Source organism: Camelina sativa, chromosome 14, assembly GCF_000633955.1.
Source record: "Camelina sativa cultivar DH55 chromosome 14, Cs, whole genome shotgun sequence".
Lineage (NCBI taxonomy): Eukaryota > Viridiplantae > Streptophyta > Magnoliopsida > Brassicales > Brassicaceae > Camelina > Camelina sativa.
The window spans coordinates 17,888,321-17,906,946 of record NC_025698.1 but is presented as its reverse complement, the minus strand read 5'-3'; the positions used below and the strand labels follow the sequence as shown (position 1 = coordinate 17,906,946).

Sequence of the window (18,626 nt, the reverse complement as noted above, 5' to 3'; positions counted from 1 at the left end):
TCATACTTGGCGTTCAAGTCATTATACCCAGAGTCGATCTTGTTGCTCATCTCTGTGAACCGTTTTGCATTGTCCATAGCAGGCGATGCTTGATTTTGTATCATCTGCTGAATTAGTCCGTGTAGGTCAGCTTCGTGAGATTGGTTCTGCGGGCCTTGCTGTGGTAGGAATCAAGGTGGTGCAATCGGTTAGTTGTAATTGTCAGAATACTGCTGCTTAGGAGCGTAGCCTTGATTGTATTGGACAAAAGGCTTTTGCTGGCCTTGGTTCCCTTGGACTGCGGATGGGTAGATTTGGTCTTGAGGATTTGCAACATTCGGGTTACAATATGACAGATTCGGGTTTGGTTTGTAGTTGTTGTACTCTTTGTTGTAACCTCCTTGGTTGTTGATGTAGTTCACATCCTCTAGCTGAGCACTCTCCCCATCTTGTTGTTGAAACTGTTCTTCCTCTGAGATGGCATGTACATGTTGTTGCTGGTTGAGGAGCTTATCAAGCTTGTCATTGAGGGCTTTCATGTCTCTCTTGTACTTGGCATCATCCTCTCTAGTAGAGCGCATAGTGCGATCATACTTCTCATTGTAATGTCCATCAGATTCAACCAAGTTCTCCACTAGATCCCACAACCTTCATCAACATCCGTGTTGAGGAAGTTACCATTACTAGCGGTGTCTAGCAACATCCTTATCTTAGGGACTACACCTCGGTACAAAGTACTTAGCAATGAAGCATTGCTGAATCCATGATGAGGGCATCTGCTTGTGTATCCCTTGAAACGTTCCCAAGCTTTGTTGAACGTCTCATTGATTTTCTAAACAAAGCTGGATATGTCATTTCACAGCCTTGCGGTTCTGGAGTTGGAGAAGAATTTGGCTAAAAACGCATTCTTGCATGCTTCCCAAGTGCTGATGGACTGCTTGGGGAGTGATTTCTCCCAGATGTGTGCTTTATCCCCCAAAGAAAATGGGAAAAGCAAGAGTTTGAATCCATCTTCAGTAACTCCGTTTATCTTGGTGAGGCTACAGAGCCTATCAAACTCATCCATATGGTCCAATGGGTCCTCCATTGGCAATCCATGAAACTTGTTGCTTTGTATCATCTGGATGAGACTACTCTTTATCTCAAAGTTGTTGTTTTGAACAGCAGGTGGCACAATGCCATGTCTCTGAGTGTGAATAGATGGAGCATCTTCTGCTCCTATGTTGGTCCTATCTTGAGTAGTTGGTGGACCATTCTGATTATTCATGATCTCCTCAATTGTTGGTGTTTGTGGTTGATGTACTTGTTGTTGACGGAGTAACTTTGGTCTGTCGATGTTTTCGATGAAAGGACTCAAGTATTGGCTACCCTTGGATCGTGTTTGCATGCACAATCAGTTGACCCAGTGAGTACACGAAGGTCAACCCGATCCAAGTGATCGAGTGACGGGTCGGATGGGTACTCGGGTTGTTCCTGAAATGCAAAACAATCAAACACAAAAGTAAACAAGTCAGCTCCGAACCAAAGTAGATAATAGAACTTGATCTAGCAAGTGCTGAAATCTTAACGTAGCAAATTAAAGTCAACCAAATGGCAACAACGCCAAATTGATAACAGGTTTTTCACCCAGGGTATCAATTCCCTATGCAGTTGTAGTAAAAAGGGTTATCAATCCAAATGGTTGTTCTGCTAGCAGATGAGATATGATCAGAACTATGCAAGTCAAGCAAAGCAATAAATGGGTTTGATCTAACAATCCTAAAACAGTTAAAAGAAATTAAAAAAACAAGAACCACACGACCTAAGTACTCGATGGAAGCATTCGAGTACAGGATCGGGTGAAGTGATCAGGTAAACAAGAAGAAGGATGAACAGCTCGAAGGTATACACGAAACTGGTGATCGAGTACCAGTCCGGGTAAGGGATCGAGTTACGAATAAAAACGTAAACAATCAAGATGCGAAAGCTCTTAAGGATTGGGTAATCGACTCCTAAATGTTTCTGACCAGTATGGATGTCCTACATGCCTCAAGAAAATATTCCCTAGACAATGAATCTCTAAAATCTTGTTAAAACACTCTCGTGATAGAAACAATCAACCTTGATCACTCCCTTACCCAACTCTCGTTGGAGAAATATGACCAAGCAGGCAATACAAACCGATTCATTATTGTCAATAAACTCCTTACACATCTAATCTCTTAGGCTAAGTGAGTAAATCTCTAGCATTGATTGATTCAAGCATTTCATCTACATCTCTCGATAGCAAAACACCCGAGATCTAATCTCAACCTCTCGGTCTATTGATAGCATTAAGAACACCAATCTAGAAATGAACTTATATAACATAAACAACCAAGCTAAGACATCCTAACCGATCAAGAACACATAATTGTCTATGTCATCCCTAGAAACTTTGTTTCACTACTCAGATCTCATTGCAGAAAACATAAAAAACAAAGACAAACGAAAATTGCATTGTATTGAAAATAAGATAGAAGTAAAAGAGTACAAAGTCGAATCTAAAAGGATAGCAAAAGAAATGTAAAATAAATCCTAACAAAGTGGAAAAAGAGTTTTAGTTGCTCAGTCTCTCGTTCAGAAGTTCTCGCTCTCTGTTCTGAGTGTCTGCGGTGTGCTAAGGCGAGAGGAAGAAGAGGGGGTTTATATATGGAAACCCTTTTAACCTTGCTTCCAAGTCCTGCCCGAGGGTCTACTCGATGAGGTGCACGAGGATGAGGTCGGGTTACTCCTAGGATAGGTCTTCGGGTTGTTCTTCCTGTTCTTGGATCCTCTTCGATCGGGTTGAGGTTCGGACTGTTCTTCCTGCTCAATAGCTCCTTCGGGTACATGCTCGGATTTGGCCTTGTTTCTCCCCATTTTAGGCTCTAAAGCACCTATTTTTATCCAAAATGTGCAAATGCAAGAATGCAACACCCGAAATAGCCTAAAAGCGAATTCTTACAGTAAATGACCTAAAAATGCTAAGGTTAGGGTATATATAATGCAAAATATGGACAAATAAAGATGCTTAAAACATGTAAATTAGAGAGTTATCACCTACCCAACTCTTGTTGGAGAAACATGACCAAGCAGGCATTACAAACCAATTCATTATAGTCAATAAACTAATTACACATCTAACCTCTTAGGCTAAGTGAGTAAATCTCTAGCATTAATTGATTCAAGTATTTCAACAACATCTCTCGATGGCAAAACACCCTAGATTTATCCTCAACCTCTCGGTCTGAAAATAGCATTAAGAACATCAATCTAGAAAGGAATTTATATTAAATAAACAATCAAGCTAAGACATCCTAACCGATCAAGAACTCATATTTGTCTATCACATCCCTAGAAACTTTATTTCACTACTCATATCTCATAGTCGAAAGCACAAAAACACAAATGAATGAAAATGCATTGTATTAAAAATAGGATAAGAGTAGTAGAGTACAAAATTGAAATCTAAAAAGAATAGCAAAATAAACAAAAACGAATCTTAACAAAGTGGAAAAAGTGTTTGATAACTCAGTCTCTCTCTCAGAAGCTCTCGCTCTCTATTCTGAGTGTATGCGGCGTGCTAGGGCGAGAGGAAGAAGAGAGAGATTTATATATGAAAACCCTTTTAACCTAGTTGCTCAGTCCTGCCCGAGGGTCTGCTCGATGCGGTGCACGAGGATCAAGTCGGGTAGGTCTTCGGGTTGTTCTTCCTGCTCTTAGATCCTCTTTGATCGGGTTGAGGTTCGGACTGTTCTTCTTGCACAATAGCTCCTTCGGGTACATGCTCGGGTTTGACCTTGTTTTCTCTCATTTTAGGCTCTAAAGCACCTCTTTTCATCCAAAATGCACAAATGCAAGAATGCAGCACCCTAAATGGCCTAAATGCAAATTCCTACAATTAATGACCTAAAAATGCTAATGTTAGGGTATATATAATGCAGAATATGGACAAAAAGGGTGTCTAAAACATGTAAATTAGAGAGTTATCACTAACTGTCTCAGCTTCTTTGCTTCTGAATCGAGATATATTGACCACCATTTGTTGTGACATATGCATCATTTATTGATGAAGAATGGTCATTCATTTACTGTAGCCATCTGTTAACTGATCATCTTCATGATTTAGAGTTATCAATAGTATGTATTGGCAAGGGCATTCTATGTTTGCCAGTTGAGTACTTTTTCTCCTTGACTTAGCTGGTCAAGACCAGCAGAGTTGACAGCTCTTGAGAGTATCTTCTGGTTATATGCTATATTGTCTTTGATGAAGTCTTCTAGCGGAGGGAAATCTTTAAAATGTACCATCATGATTTGTTTGGGTTTGTCATGTCGTTGATACTAGGCTTTTACTCTATCCTAGTAGGTCTCAATTAACCTTATGCAGTTGTAATATCGAAGGTGTCAATCTAAATGGGAATTTTGCTAATCACTCAAGATGCAATCAATATAACAAAAGTCTAGCAAATTCAAAGAGAGTGTTTATCTAACAACATAGAGTGAACAAGATGCAGGAATATAACTAGTTTGCAAAACAAGAAGCTAACATGCAGTAACAGGAGAGAGCATAAATGAGCTAAGCATGCAGAGACTAACAAGCAAGCTATTACAACATAATAATGGACAAGCTTAAAGATGCAGAAACAGTTAGATGATAAAGGTCCTAAGGATGGAGGTACTTGATGTAGGCAGAGTTACTTAGTCTATAGAGTGTTTAACATACCACAATCAAGCTATCCCTAGACAATGAACATCATAGCTTATCTAATCCAATATCTTGACAGAAGCTACTCAGACTCAATCACTTCCAAACCTAACTCTCACTAGAGAAACATGATCAAGCAAGCATTACAAACAAGTACATTCACGTCAACAGACACCCTAGACATCTAATCTCTTATGCTAGGAATGTAAGTTTTTGGAACTAGCTTGTGCAGACATTTCATCAAACACTTGGTAGGTGCTGAAATGTCTAAGACTTATTTCCAATTGATCAGAGAGAAACTAGCAAATCAAATTCTAGTCCAAAAGGGAAACATATAAATCCAAGCTTAAAAACCCTATATACTAAGATTTTCCATCTAATCTATCCCATCCTCAAGAACCCTAATTCACTACTCAAGAACAGTCATCATCAAAAACCCATACATCATTAAAACAAGCATGATTAGATAGATAAAGATGAGATAAACAACTTTGTAGAAGAAATCAAATGCAAAAACTAAATAGATTAAGATAAATTTTGATTACAAAATCAGAAATATTTTTGGTGGCTACAGATAAACCCTAGGATAAAAGCAATCTCCTTTGAGTAAAGGCTTAAAAGTCTATTTATAACAAAACATAGGAAGCCCTAAAACATAAAACGACAAGATAAATAAGCAGTTCATGAACGCCTCTTGGATGCGTCGGTCGAGATGCGTCTACGACGTCCGATCGAGTCGGCAATATCTATGACCACCTTGGATGCTCGATCGAGTCGCAAAACTTGTTCTTCTGCTGGTTGTCTTTCTCCCATTCGATCAATTGTGTTTGGGACGTCTTGATCGAATTACGTCTTGAGTGTGCTCAGGAATCACCTCTTGGGACGTCTCTGATTGGCTTGGAACAACCAGCATTAGAAAGATAACTTCATTTCCTACAACTTTGATGATGACATCGGAAGCTGAATCCCAACGGAGGATTTTCATTTGACTCGATCAATTAGGTGGAGGGACTTCTAAGTCGGGTCGCTGGGTAACGCAGATCGAGTTGCTGGTCATCCATGACTGCAAGTCGAGTTGTTGGACTGCTTTCCTGATCCCTGTTTGCTTTTGATGGTTTTCACATCTCCTAAACACCTGAAATAACTCCAATATGCAAGATGCATGCAAGACCAATGCAAAGACTACCTAAATATGCATATTATACAAAAGAGACTAAAAACAATGCAAAACAATGAGTTCAGATAGCAAAATGAATGAAAAATGAATGATAAAAGAGCGTAAAATATATACATATCATTCGTTCTGAATATTGGACAAGAAAGTCATATTTTCCATCATCAAGTGGGCCGACAGTGGGATCTCCCTGAGATATATTTTGTAAAGAGGATCTTCCTTCTTTCGCCTTCTTTGATATGTCTCATCGTTAGATTCATAGTCTGTTACAGTACATGCAATACATGAACACACCTCAAAATATTGATGGCCATTCTCATCCATAAAAGGATAAACAATTGTTCTGTCTTGACCAAAAGAGAGTGGTTGAGGAATCTGCCGCTTTTTTGGACCATGAAATTTGTGTTCATCAATTTGGATGGCAAATTGGGTGAACAATTGCCTTCAGAATGATGATGATGATCTTAATTTCTCGAACTTGATTTCAGTTGTACCATCATTTTAGAAATGAAAGCTAACTCCAGATGACTGGACAGAAGTTTGAGTCGCCTGATGCATTTTTTCGTAGCTTGTAACCCATGATTATGGTAACCAACGACACATTCGTAGTTCTTCATGAGAAATGTTTTGAGGAATCTGAATGGAGTTAGGTGATTGAGACGCAGTTGTAATTTCGAGATACAGAGCTTCATCAGATGAGGGTAAAACAAGATCAAGAGCATGATCTTGGATTCTGTAGAAAATTTGATGGTGTAAGGTTGCTACAACACTTTTTTCTTGCATTGGTGCACCAACGAGTTGTAGTTAATCATCTTCAGTAGATTTGGATTTTGTAGAGAAACATTAAAATTTGGAAATAGTGTTATAGAAACAGTTCATGCGTTGTTGAAAAAAAAATAGTTCATGCATTTAATGTTGTCTGAACCGTTCTGATGCAAGCTTGTTGGTATGATTTGAGTCTTGAATCTACCAAAGCTATGTGCGCTAAAACTGGTAGCGTGTAAGGTTAGACCGATTAGTACGATCCCAAAATGGAGATGAGTGTATCCTTGTTGTTGCTAGAGCCGGAGTAAATTCTCAAGAATATTGACTGAGATGAATTTTTCTTCTTCAGTGGCTGGGACTTGGCATGATGAAAATTTGCTGGACTGGACATACTCCATGACATTTCGTGATGAGGACGGTCGAATGAGCTCATGCACACCTCTGATAGAAAAAGCACTAGGCTTTTTGGCGAATATTCATACAGATTTATGAGTGGAAGGTTGTTTCAAGAAGTTGATATCTTAAAACATATTCGATTTCATAAAGAGAACTTATCTTAGAGGATTAAGAACAACTTTTTCTTTTTGGTAAAGTAGAGATTGCGAGAGAATCAATAGCCAAAAGATTTAAGGTAGACATGAGAAATGAAAGAATGTTTTCCAGAACATTCAAAACAATTAGCCATAAACATATGCATCGAGGATTATAATTGAATTGTCTAATAGAAATTCAAGTTTAGGTATCAGATCATTGGCATCGATCATAACTAATCTTGCATTGACAACTTGGTAAATCCATAGTTGGATATGTTCTCCCTCCAAAATCTATATTTTTGTGAAGATTGCATGATTTCTTGAAACAATCACTACGAATTTAAACTTAATTTAAATTAATTTTCTCCCATATGAAACTTAAATGCATTTTCGTGGTAATTTAAAAATCAGATTAATTTATCTTCTTTGCCAATTTTTTGTTTAACCCAACATGTCTCTCCAGTCTCCACTCTAAACATCAACTTTTTTTTGTAAACCAATGTTTGTTTTTGTAAGTGAGACTTCTTATTTGAAAATGCTATATGCTGTAAATTTTAGGAGTATTGACTATTGAGAACAACAAAATTTTAATTTTTGTTTTAACTAGATTTTAATCCTAGACTAGTGAAACTAGTTATTGAAATTGAGTACGAAAAACATTCATTGTTAGATTGGATATGAAAAAACAAGGTGGAACTTAAAGAAGAAAAAAATGATTTGAAAAGTTTGGTCATGTGGCAAAACTATTTGAGTTCATGAGCAAAAATGAATCTGTGAAAATGTTTTCTGTATTTCTCAATCGTAACAAACTATACAATTGTGTATTATATACACTAAACCGATCTAAACCAATTCCTATTAAACCGGGAATTAATCTAATAAGCTTAACTAATATATACAATCTAATACCCCCCTCAAGATGGAGATGAGTAAATGTTAATGACTCCCATCTTGCCTATGTTGTTTCGAAACGGAGTCAGATGTAAAGTTTTGGTTAAGATGTCAGCAAGTTGATTGTCAGTGCGAACAAACATGGTCTTGAGGACACCATCTTCAATCGCTTCTCTAACCTTGTGACAATCAAACTCTATATGTTTCGTGCGCTCATGATAAATCGAGTTACTCGCAATGTAGAGAGTCGCCTGGTTATCACAATACAAATAAACTGGAAGAGAGAAAGGTACCCGTAGAGCCTTCAAGAGGTAGGTAAACCACAACAACTCCTTAGTTATCACACTCATGGCTCTATACTCGGATTCAGCAGAGCTCATCGAAACCATATCTTGTTTCTTGGACCTCCAAGACACCAGTGACTGGCCTATGAAAATCGCATATCCAGTAACTGAGCGCCTATTGTCTGGACAAGCTCCCCAATCTGCATCAGAGAATCCTCGAAGCGAGAAATAATCATCCTTTCCATAGAATAAGCCTTGGCCGATGGTACCCTTTAAGTAGCGAAGTACCTTATGTGCAGCTTGGAGATGGAACTTACGTGGAGCAGAGGAGTATTGAGCTACTTTAGACACAGCAAAAGAAATATTTGGACGGGTGATAGTCAGATATTGAAGTTTCCCAATCAATCTCCTATATTGCTTCGTATCCGTAAGAAGTTCAAGAGTAGGATCAGTAGGTTTTGCAAGCTCAATAATATAATCTTCATCACCCTCAAAGTCCTGTTTAACCATCTTCTTCTTCTTTCGTCGAGAGAAACTGGTAAAAGACATTTGTTGGTCTGGCTTCATGGGAACAGCAGAAGGTTTGCAATCTGAAAATCTGGTAGTCTCTAACAAGTCAAGAACATATTTTCGTTGAGTGAGACAGAATCTTTCATCATTCCTGGCGATTTCAATGCCAAGGAAGTATTTAGGAGGACCAAGATCTCGAAGTTGGAAGACTGAACTTAGTTGATCACGTAGATGGTAAGCCATAGTAGCATCTGTAGTGGCAATTAGAATATCATCTACGTATACCAAAACTACCAAGAAATGACCATTTGCTTCCTTCACGAAAAGAGTATGATCACCATGACATGTCTCGAAGCCAAATCCCACAAGAGTAGTCTTGAACTTCAAAAACCACTGTCTCGACGCCTGTTTGAGACCATAAATCGATTTATGTAACCTGCAAACAACATTAGGAGAGAAAATTTCTCCTTGTAACTCAGCATAACCTGGTGGTAGCTTCATATAGATTTCCTCATCGAGGTCACCATTCAAGAATGCATTAGAAATGTCTAATTGATGTAAAGACAATTGCATCTTGGGTGCGAGAGAAAAGATGTCAGTGAAATTGATTCCCTCTCATTGAGTGTATCCCTTCGCCACCAGTCTAGCTTTATATCTCTCAATACTTCCATCAGCATGGTACTTGATCGTAAATACCCATTTGCAACCTACAGCCACTTTACCAGTAGGTAAATTGCAAACACTCCAAGTTCTGGTTCTTATAAAAGCATCAATCTCCTTTCCTGCAGCATCAACCCATACCTTGTCCAGCCTAGCTTCTGAAAAATTCTTAGGGATTTTTGACTTTGCAATGGCATTAATAAAAGTACAGAAAGGCTGAGATAAGTATGAATAACAGATATAGTTTGCAAGTGGATATGGAGAAGTATTAGTATTAGTAAGAGTATTATTATTATAACAATGAAAGTCCTGCAAATGGGAAGGCAGTTTTCTCTGCTTGGTTGGTTGAAGGTCAGAAGGAACAGAAACCAGAGAAGATGTCTCATCATGATTGTGAGGAGCATCAAAAGATGATTGCACTAAAGACATGTTCATCTGTGATTTTAGCAGGAAGAGTAATATGAGGAAAGAAAGTCTTTGCATCATCCGAGATAGTGGATGATGCAAAAGGAAATATATCCTCGTAGAAAATGACATGTCGTGAAATTGAAATTGAGTATGTCTCTATGTCTAATAGCTTGTAGCCTTTGTAACCTGAGGGATATCCTAGGAATATGCAAGCCTTAGCTCTAGGGTCAAACTTAGTCCTAGACTTAGGCGAAGTAGAACAGTAACAAAGACAACCAAAAGCTTTTAAACTATGATAATCAGGGATCTTAGAGGTTAATCGTTTGAAGGGTGTCTTGTTGTCTATAACCGGAGAGGGTAACCTATTAATAAGGAAGACCGCTGTAAGAACACAATCACCCCAATACTCTAATGGAACCCCAGATTGAAACATGAGAGCTCTAGCGACATTTAACAAGTGTTGATGTTTCTTTTCTACAACCGAGTTCTGTTCAGGGGTTTCAGGACATGAATGATATGCTTTTATGCCATGCTTCAAATATAAATCAGTAAATTTCAATTCATGAGCATTATCAGACCGCACAGAACAATCTTTAGTATTATATTGAGTTTCTACTAGCTTTAAGAAACCAGGAAAAACGTTTATAACATCAGATTTCTGTTTAAGCATGTACAACCAATAGCACGACTAAAATCATCAACAATTGTCAAGAAATACCTATAACCATCAACTGTTGGAACAGAAAAGGGACCCCAAGTATCAATATGAATTAATTCAAAGAGTTTTTCTCTTATATGATTCAACGATTTAAAAGGTAAATGCTTTTGTTTTGATAAATGACAAACATGACAATGTGTTTTATCTTTATTTATTTTCGACTTGGATAGTAACAATACATCATAAATAGAATCTATCTTAGCAATAGATGGGTGTCCTAACCGTTTATGCCATATATCTGTATTAACTGAAGAGACAGAACAGACTGACTTACCAGGAAAAGAAGAACTAGAAACATTAACAAGGGTTTTATCCAAATGCAGAACGTATAAATTCGCAACTTGACTACCTTTGCCAATCATTAGGTCCTGACTAAGAGCCTGTATCACACAATCATCAGAAGTAAAGCTGACTTTAGACCTCAAAGATTTTGTGATTACACTAACACTCAACAAGTTAAATTTAAATTCAGGAATATGCAACACATTATGTAAGGACAATGCATCTGTAAGCTGTATATAACCGGTTCCTTCTATTTTGACAGTCTGACCATTGGGAAGACGAACAAAGGTTCTATCTAAAGAGCTATAATCAACATAAAGATTTCTCTCATGTGTAACATGGTGACTAGCTCCTGAATCTATGACCTAAGCTCTAAAAGACAACTCAGTTTCATGAAGTATAGAAGAAGTCAACATGTCATAGAAACTGAAATCATATAATGAGAGAAATGTACCAGATATCTGTGAGATAGTTGGTACGGAATTTGAAGTCGAAGCTATGGCTTTATCAGGGCATGAAGTGACACTCGAGGATTGAAGCTTGGTGCTTAGATAAGAGATCATCTGTTGGAGTTTTTCATTCGACATATCTTCACTGAGATTCTCCTTAGGTGTATCTTTAATATCTTCGACATGACCAGTACTAGCCAAGTTAGCACTTCCAACATAGTTGTTCTTCTTTGCCCTTGGATGTCCTAGAGGATAGCCATGAAGTTTGTAGCATTTGTCCGCAGTATGTCCAACACGCGAGAAATGAGAACACTTAGGTTTCTGGAAGTTTCCTTGTGCCATTAGGATTGAATTCTGATCCGGGATCGTAGCTTGAGATTGGAAAGCAGTAGGATTAGAGATTGGTCAAGAAGACACTCCTACAACTCTCTGATTCTCATCTTGATCCAAAATATTGTAGATCTCATTCAAACTTGGTCTTGGCTTCATATTCAGTATTTGATTCCTGATGTTTCCAAAATCATCGTTTCACCCCATAAGAAACGGAATAACTCTACTCGTATCAGTTTCATCAAGCAGCTCCTTAACTTGATCACAATCACATCTCTTCACCGTTCTAGACTTTGAATTGGCTAATTGTTCCCACAGAGTCTTCTTCTTTGTGAAGTAACTGGATAAGTCGAGTGATCCTTGTCTCAGAGTCATCACGGCTTGCTCAAGCTGATATCTCCTCGGAAGGTTGTTCACCTTAAATCGCGTGAACAAATCATTCCACATTCCAACTGCATCTTGATAGTAGAGGATACTATCATAGATCTCTTTATTCACAACATTTAAAATCCATGATTTCACCATGCTATTACATCTACTCCAGATCTTGAATTCATAATCACTTTTGCATGGTCTAGGGATAGATCCATCAATAAAACTAAGCTTGTTCTTAGCTTCTAGACTAATCCTCATAGCAATCGACCAGCTGTTGTAATTCGTATCATCAAGAGTGTGAACCACGATCATCAAACCTGGATGATCAGAAGATTGGAGATTAAATGGATTATCGGATTCTGTTGAGAATCGCGATAAAGATCCTTGAGCTCCATATCCTTCCGATCGAAGAGCACAACGTTGTTTCGCCAAATCATCTTCGGGATCTTCAACAACAGTGGAACCGCGAACGATCCTAGTTGTGGATGCTTCTTCTTCAGGTGTTTCACTTCAATTTCTCAATTTTCCCTCTTTCCACACCATTTTCACTATCAAAAAAGTTGCAGGTGATGTTTCGACGATGATAGAAGCGAATCGACGGTGAGATTTTGAAGAATTTGAAGAAAAACAAAATGAAATCACAAATTTACGCGGAAAAAAGCTCTGATACTATATTTGAGTTCATGAGCAAAAATAAATTTGTGAAAATGTTTTATGTATTTCTCAATCGTAACAAACTATACAATTATGTATTATATACACTAAACCGATCTAAACCAATTCCTATTAAACCGAGAATTAATCTAATAAGCTTAACCAATATATACAATCTAATAAAAACAAATCCTAATTTTCATTACCAGTAGATCATATTTCATATACAGTTAATAGAAACTTAAGTAAATTAAGATTTTCAAGGTTTAGCCAATTAAGGCTTAGCTCAGGACTACTCGTCGTATTTGGTTTTGACTAAATTCCCTAATTACGAATTTTTTTGGAAATAAAAATAAATATATCAACTAACCAAATTAGAGAACACCAAAAAGATAGTTGTACTCTGCATGCCTTTCCCAGATTTACTGTGAGTCAGTCTTCTAATACAAGATAATGCATAGAATAACCAAGTTATAACCAAATAATATATAATAATACAGTATATAGAGAAATATCATACAACCCCTAATTTTTTTTCTTTCTTCCCTTTATTTTTTTGTTGTCAAAAGGCATCATATAACTTATATAGACCAAAGATTTATCGAAGATAACACTACTAAAATACCAAAAAAAAAAAAAAAATTAGAGCAAAAAACATTTCTGTAATGATGACGATGTCCCGTGGGATGCTAAGCCTGATGCTGTCCAGGAGGAGGATACGCCGGTGGAGGAACTGAGGTAAGTCCGGCAGGATTATGCCCGTAACCATGTCCCATGACAGGGGCAGGAGCCGATATAGGCGCAGGCTGAGCCACATGCGTACCATGAGTAACGTGGTAGTGAGATTGCTTAGCTATAAGCTTGTCTTCAGCATGAGCCGCTTTAGCCATATGCATATCCATATTAGCCTCTGCTTCCTTCACCTTTCTCCTCTGGTGCGCTATCTCTTTCTCCTCTTTCGTCCTTGCCATCGCCTGCTCCGCCTATATCATCATCAGTAATACATATATTAATCAAACATTAGTACGTATATAGTCCGATATAACCACACAAAACACATTGTTAATACTCGAAAAAACGTATCAATATAGCTTACTCGGTTCAAATGGCCACGTGTTATAATTTTGGCCACGTGTCCTGGTTCGATTCTCGGGCGTCTATTTAAGGTGCCACGCACGTATAAACGCTTGATCACATACATGCACCGTCTACCGGATTGGTTTAGGCTTCGATGATTATTGAATTTTAGTAAACCGGTTTATGATTTTGGAAGCTAAGGTTGGTCCCTTATCTTCTTCTTCTTTCTTCTTCAACCCTTTGGACTAGTAAAGCCGCGAAATCCAAAATCTCCCCAAAACCATGGCTCTGGTTTTGCCCTGTACATTTTGTACTTCGCTTCAACGGAAGACAATTCCGATCAATCGGCGATATTCTCCGAAACTCCGGCGAGGAGCTACGGCTACGACGTGTGAGTTCCGGATTCCTGTAGAAGTTTCCACTCCATCAGATAGAGGATCGTTGTCTGTTCCTTCTCATAAGGTCACTGTTCACGATCGACAACGAGGAGTGGTTCACGAGTTTGAGGTTCCAGAGGTGAGAGAGTATTACTGATCTTTTGTTGCTTTAATCTCGCTGATTGATTCGCGACACTGTCGAATCCCTAGCTCTCTCATTTGCTGTATCATACAGATGTACTTTTGAGAATGTTCATAGCTTGGATTAGTAGTTATACTTGGAGATGAATGAATGCTTTAGATTTGCGCCTTATTGTAGTCACAAATTCCTATACATTAACGCTAAACGCAATGTATGTTCTGGAGTGTAGAGATCCCCAAGTAGTGTGTGTGTGGATTCAAACTTCCTTGATATGTTTTGAGCAGTTTCTTTCTGGCTAATCTAAATTAGATTTTACTTATAGGTTCAGTTGCTCACTTTCTTTGATTTCCCATGTTCAAAAAAAATGCTGCCTAAGAGCGGAGGAAAGTAGAACTAGATCGATATGAATCAGCTCCTAGTTATGTAGCTATTCTTACGTCTACACATATGGTATAGCGTATTTGAGATAATCCACCTTTGTTGATACATGGAAATCTATTTTGAAATGCAGGACCAGTACATATTGCACTCAGCTGAATCCCAGAACATTACTCTTCCCTTTGCCTGCAGACATGGTACTGTGCTATTTTCATTGACCTGTTTCATTACTCTTCTACAGTGTGTATATGTTTCCTTGTAGTCGACATTTTTCCCATGGTTTGAAAAAGTTTAAAGGTAATGTTGATGATTAGGATACGTCAATCATTAATGGAATTATGTTAGAGCTATATGCATGATATTTGTACCTGTGAGATTTATACATGGTGAAGTATGTTTGGCTAAGCGCTCAACTTAGTTGTACGGGGTTCGTCCACTATTTGAGATTTTGCAATCTTACGTGGCCAGGTTGCTGTACTAGTTGTGCTGTACGTGTAAAATCTGGAGAGCTAAGGCAGCCACAAGCATTGGGAATATCAGCTGAACTGAAGTCCCAGGTAATATCCCTTTTCCTTAAAGCTGGCTAGAGACACGAGTAGGCTGGAATTACGTAGACACTTTGTGTTGGTGAGAGTATGAGTCTGTGAAAACTAGGACCAATTGTTATTGAGTCAATGAAAACAATGCAATTCTTATGCTTTAAACAATTACTGAATTGTAAGGTTGCAGTCCACTAAGTGAACATCTTTGCTTTACATTATTATACAGTTTCGAAGACTTATCTTACTGTTAGCGTTTAGGCAAATGTGTAATGTGTTATAGGTGGAACAAGCTCTTCTACTTACTAAACAATAAGTATATTGAAGTACAGGTTTAAGATGATAATAGGTGTGCTAATCCTTTAGAAAGCATAGTAATTTTGGTACTTAGACCTTAATTTCAAGGTTATCTTGCATTTAAGTCGTGTGGCTTATACATGCAGGGGTATGCGCTTCTTTGTGTGGGTTTCCCTACATCTGACCTTGAAGTAGAAACACAAGACGAGGACGAGGTAGCTTATTATAAGAATTACTCTTCTGAGAATCTAAGAACTGCTACAACAGGTCTTGTATTATACAGTTCATTTCATAATAGTTATACAGTTCTAAATCGTATGACATACACAGGTCTACTGGCTACAGTTTGGCAGATACTTCGCTCGTGGACCAATTGTAAGTTTTCAGAACAAGAAAAATAACTTCGGTTTTTCTCGTTCCAAGTCTTCTAAATCAATCACTCACCAATGACGTAGTGTATCTCGATAAATCGATAGATAGATTTAAAGTTGTTAACTGGAGGCCGTTCACTAGGACTAGTAATGGATTTGATGTTGTCAAAAAGATCAAACTTTAACATTATTATTATGAGGATTCAAAATGAGTTAAAGTTCTTTTAGTTTGCATTAGCATTGGTCTTTTAACAGTTTATCAATGTTACACTGCAGGAAAGAGACGATTACGCCCTTGAACTCGCCATGGGAGACGAATAGAAACAAAAAAGAAGCATGTAAAGTCGCAAAACTTTTTTTATTAGAAGTGACTAGTGAGTGTTACTTTCTTAGTCCTGAATCTCGTTGTGCATCCTCGTAACTCGTAAGTCTCTTAAATGAACTCATTGATATTCCAATAAAAGGTCCCAACAATTCATCATTTAGTGGAGAAGGAAAAACTTATGAACCTTTGCACCAGTAACTCCAAATTCAAGCATAGTTTTTGTTTGCATATCCATAGACTCTAGTTAACTGGTAAGTGGTAACCCTTGGTCCTAAGTAATGGTCAATAATTCAAGTATTGGATGTGGGATACATAATTACATATTCTGTGGTCCATTGTGAGAAGGAAAGGCAATGCTTTTGTGACCGTAAGAGAGATGATGATGATGATAACAATGTGGGCATATATGAAATGCTTTTTGGTATATGTTTCTTTTGTTCCTTTGTTATCTACCGAACTCCTTTATTATTTACTAAGAAGGTCTAGAACATTGCATAGAATATACCTCTTTGATATTTTCTTAGACTTGGTCTCTTTTGACATAACGACACTGAGTTGAAAACCAATTGAAAAACACTCACCAAGCTTTTCTGACATGTCTGTGATGATATGTTCCTGTCTCAACATGTGTGTGCAAAAAAACCCGATAATTTTGGGTCTGATTTTAGTTTGGCAGTTGCTAGAATGCTGTCAGATTTTCAATGGACTACTCTATGTTTTGATGTACTTTTGTTTTTTTTTTTTTTGAGTACGATACATTTTCATCTTGGAGTAATTGTGGTCCGTTTTTTTTTGTGTTTGCGATTGTTTGTCTATGTTGTAAAGTTCATTTGCTCTACTTACTTCGTTTTTTTTTTCTGTGAAGAACTTTTTTTTGTCTAAGCTAAACATAATTAATTGTCATTTTCTTGTGTTCTATTATTTGCGTTTCGTGTGTGCAATTTTCATATTATACTATATGATTTTTTGTAACTATTTTCCCCGTTTCACAATAAAATTTCATGTTAGGTTTTTTATTTTAAAATAATAACATCGTTTTCGAATTTTAATGTAAATATTTATATAAAAGTATATAGAAATTGTTCCTAATGAAAATGAATTAAAAGATGACAAAATAAAATTTACAAATTTTTTTTTTTTTTTTTACAACAAAGAACTAGATTAGTTCAAATATATCAATTAGAAAGTATATTGTTTACATAGATAACTAAATGCGGTCTAACATGTGTACAATGTATCAGCTTATCCGTTTTATCATTCTGCGATGGGGAAACTTAGACTAATGAAAATGAGAAAAATTCACTCTTGTTTTCTTCTATCTCATCGAAGTAAGTATTGAAAGCAGGCTATTCGGAAGATGCACAATGTGCCAGTTTATCTGTTTTATCATTCTGCAATAGGGAAATTGGGATTAATGAAAATGAGAGGAATTCACCCTTGTTTTCTTCTATCTCATCGAAGTAAGTATTGAAAGCAGGCTATTCGGAAGACGAAGACATCGTCTTCAATTAAATTTTCTTTTTAATAATAGGTATAGTAGAACTTTTTTCTTTTAATATGTGTGGAAAATTTGAAAATTATTGTCTTTTCATATCTTTTGTTAATATGGGTTATGATTTATTTTAGTTTACATTAAAAATGTTTGAAAATCATGTTTGTAAAATAATATGTTTGGTTGTGTTATAATGTTACAAATCTTGTTACGGTGTGCCATATTTATATGCTTTGACTAGTATGGAACAAAAGTTTGGATATCATTTACCTTCCAGTATTTGATATGGTGAGAGATTTTTTTTATTTATTTTGGTAAGTGACGTCACACACTGACATGAAATGTCAAATATGTATCCATTGATAGATTTGGCTGCCGAAATTCTTGAATTTTATTTTTACACTTATCCCTTAAGAATTAATTGACTAGTCAAAGATAGCATTAAATTATAAAAGGAAATCAAGAGATATATATCTAAAAAAGTCACATGGACGGATCCTCTTCTTCTACATAGAGCATCAACAGACAAGAAAACGAAAATTTTATCTTATCCTTATTTTAAATCTCCGAGCAAAAATGTTCATATAATATCCCTATTTTATAAATCTTGCCGTGATCAAGAGAAACGAAAAGACATTCGAAAGACACATAGACTAACCAAAGATCAAATCGTAAGTAAACCCGTGAGTGAGTGAAGTCCACCCCAATTATCCATAGATAGATTAGCGTGGAATGACTCGGACTATATTTAGTCATTATCGAGGGACAAAGCCTTTTTGGACTTTGTTTTATTTGTTACATCTCCGTCCGTCCTACTGTTTTGTCGTTCCATTTTTCTTTTTTTTAGTACGAACCGTAACATCTTCTTGTTAGATATATTAAAATCAAATCATTCGTTTTTTGAATTGATA

The 18,626-nt window shown here is 37.0% G+C and overlaps 4 protein-coding genes across 4 annotated transcripts; 1 reads left to right on the top strand and 3 right to left on the bottom strand.

Moving 5' to 3' along the window:
• Positions 8,071–9,414, bottom strand: LOC109128695 (uncharacterized mitochondrial protein AtMg00810-like). Its single transcript, XM_019235535.1, has one exon. It carries the CDS (start codon positions 9,412–9,414, stop codon positions 8,071–8,073), a length of 1,344 nt encoding a protein of 447 aa, XP_019091080.1.
• LOC109128694 lies at positions 11,373–12,934 on the bottom strand. Its single transcript, XM_019235534.1, has 2 exons — positions 12,924–12,934; positions 11,373–12,571 (listed from the first exon to the last, which is right to left on the bottom strand). The coding sequence occupies exons 1-2, from the start codon at positions 12,932–12,934 to the stop codon at positions 11,887–11,889; spliced, it is 696 nt and encodes a 231-aa protein (XP_019091079.1). The 3' UTR covers positions 11,373–11,886.
• LOC104741855 lies at positions 13,230–13,785 on the bottom strand. Its single transcript, XM_010462779.2, has one exon. It carries the CDS (start codon positions 13,686–13,688, stop codon positions 13,407–13,409), a length of 282 nt encoding a protein of 93 aa, XP_010461081.1. The 5' UTR covers positions 13,689–13,785; the 3' UTR covers positions 13,230–13,406.
• Positions 13,882–16,381, top strand: LOC104741854 (ferredoxin-2). Its single transcript, XM_010462777.2, has 6 exons — positions 13,882–14,310; positions 14,825–14,888; positions 15,160–15,248; positions 15,674–15,742; positions 15,858–15,902; positions 16,175–16,381. Exons 1-6 carry the CDS (start codon positions 14,077–14,079, stop codon positions 16,217–16,219), a joined length of 546 nt encoding a protein of 181 aa, XP_010461079.1. The 5' UTR covers positions 13,882–14,076; the 3' UTR covers positions 16,220–16,381.

What these genes read in the sequence shown, in the direction of transcription:
- LOC109128695 (XM_019235535.1), bottom strand. Translation starts at nt 9,414, where the DNA reads ATGCAATTGTCTTTACATCAATTAGACATTTCTAATGCATTCTTGAAT.
- LOC104741855 (XM_010462779.2), bottom strand. Translation starts at nt 13,688, where the DNA reads ATGGCAAGGACGAAAGAGGAGAAAGAGATAGCGCACCAGAGGAGAAAG.
- LOC104741854 (XM_010462777.2), top strand. Translation starts at nt 14,077, where the DNA reads ATGGCTCTGGTTTTGCCCTGTACATTTTGTACTTCGCTTCAACGGAAG. An exon ending in AAACACAAGACGAGGACGAG is followed by an intron (nt 15,743 to 15,857) that starts GTAGCTTATTAT and finishes TGACATACACAG; the next exon opens with GTCTACTGGCTACAGTTTGG. An exon ending in ACTTCGCTCGTGGACCAATT is followed by an intron (nt 15,903 to 16,174) that starts GTAAGTTTTCAG and finishes GTTACACTGCAG; the next exon opens with GAAAGAGACGATTACGCCCT.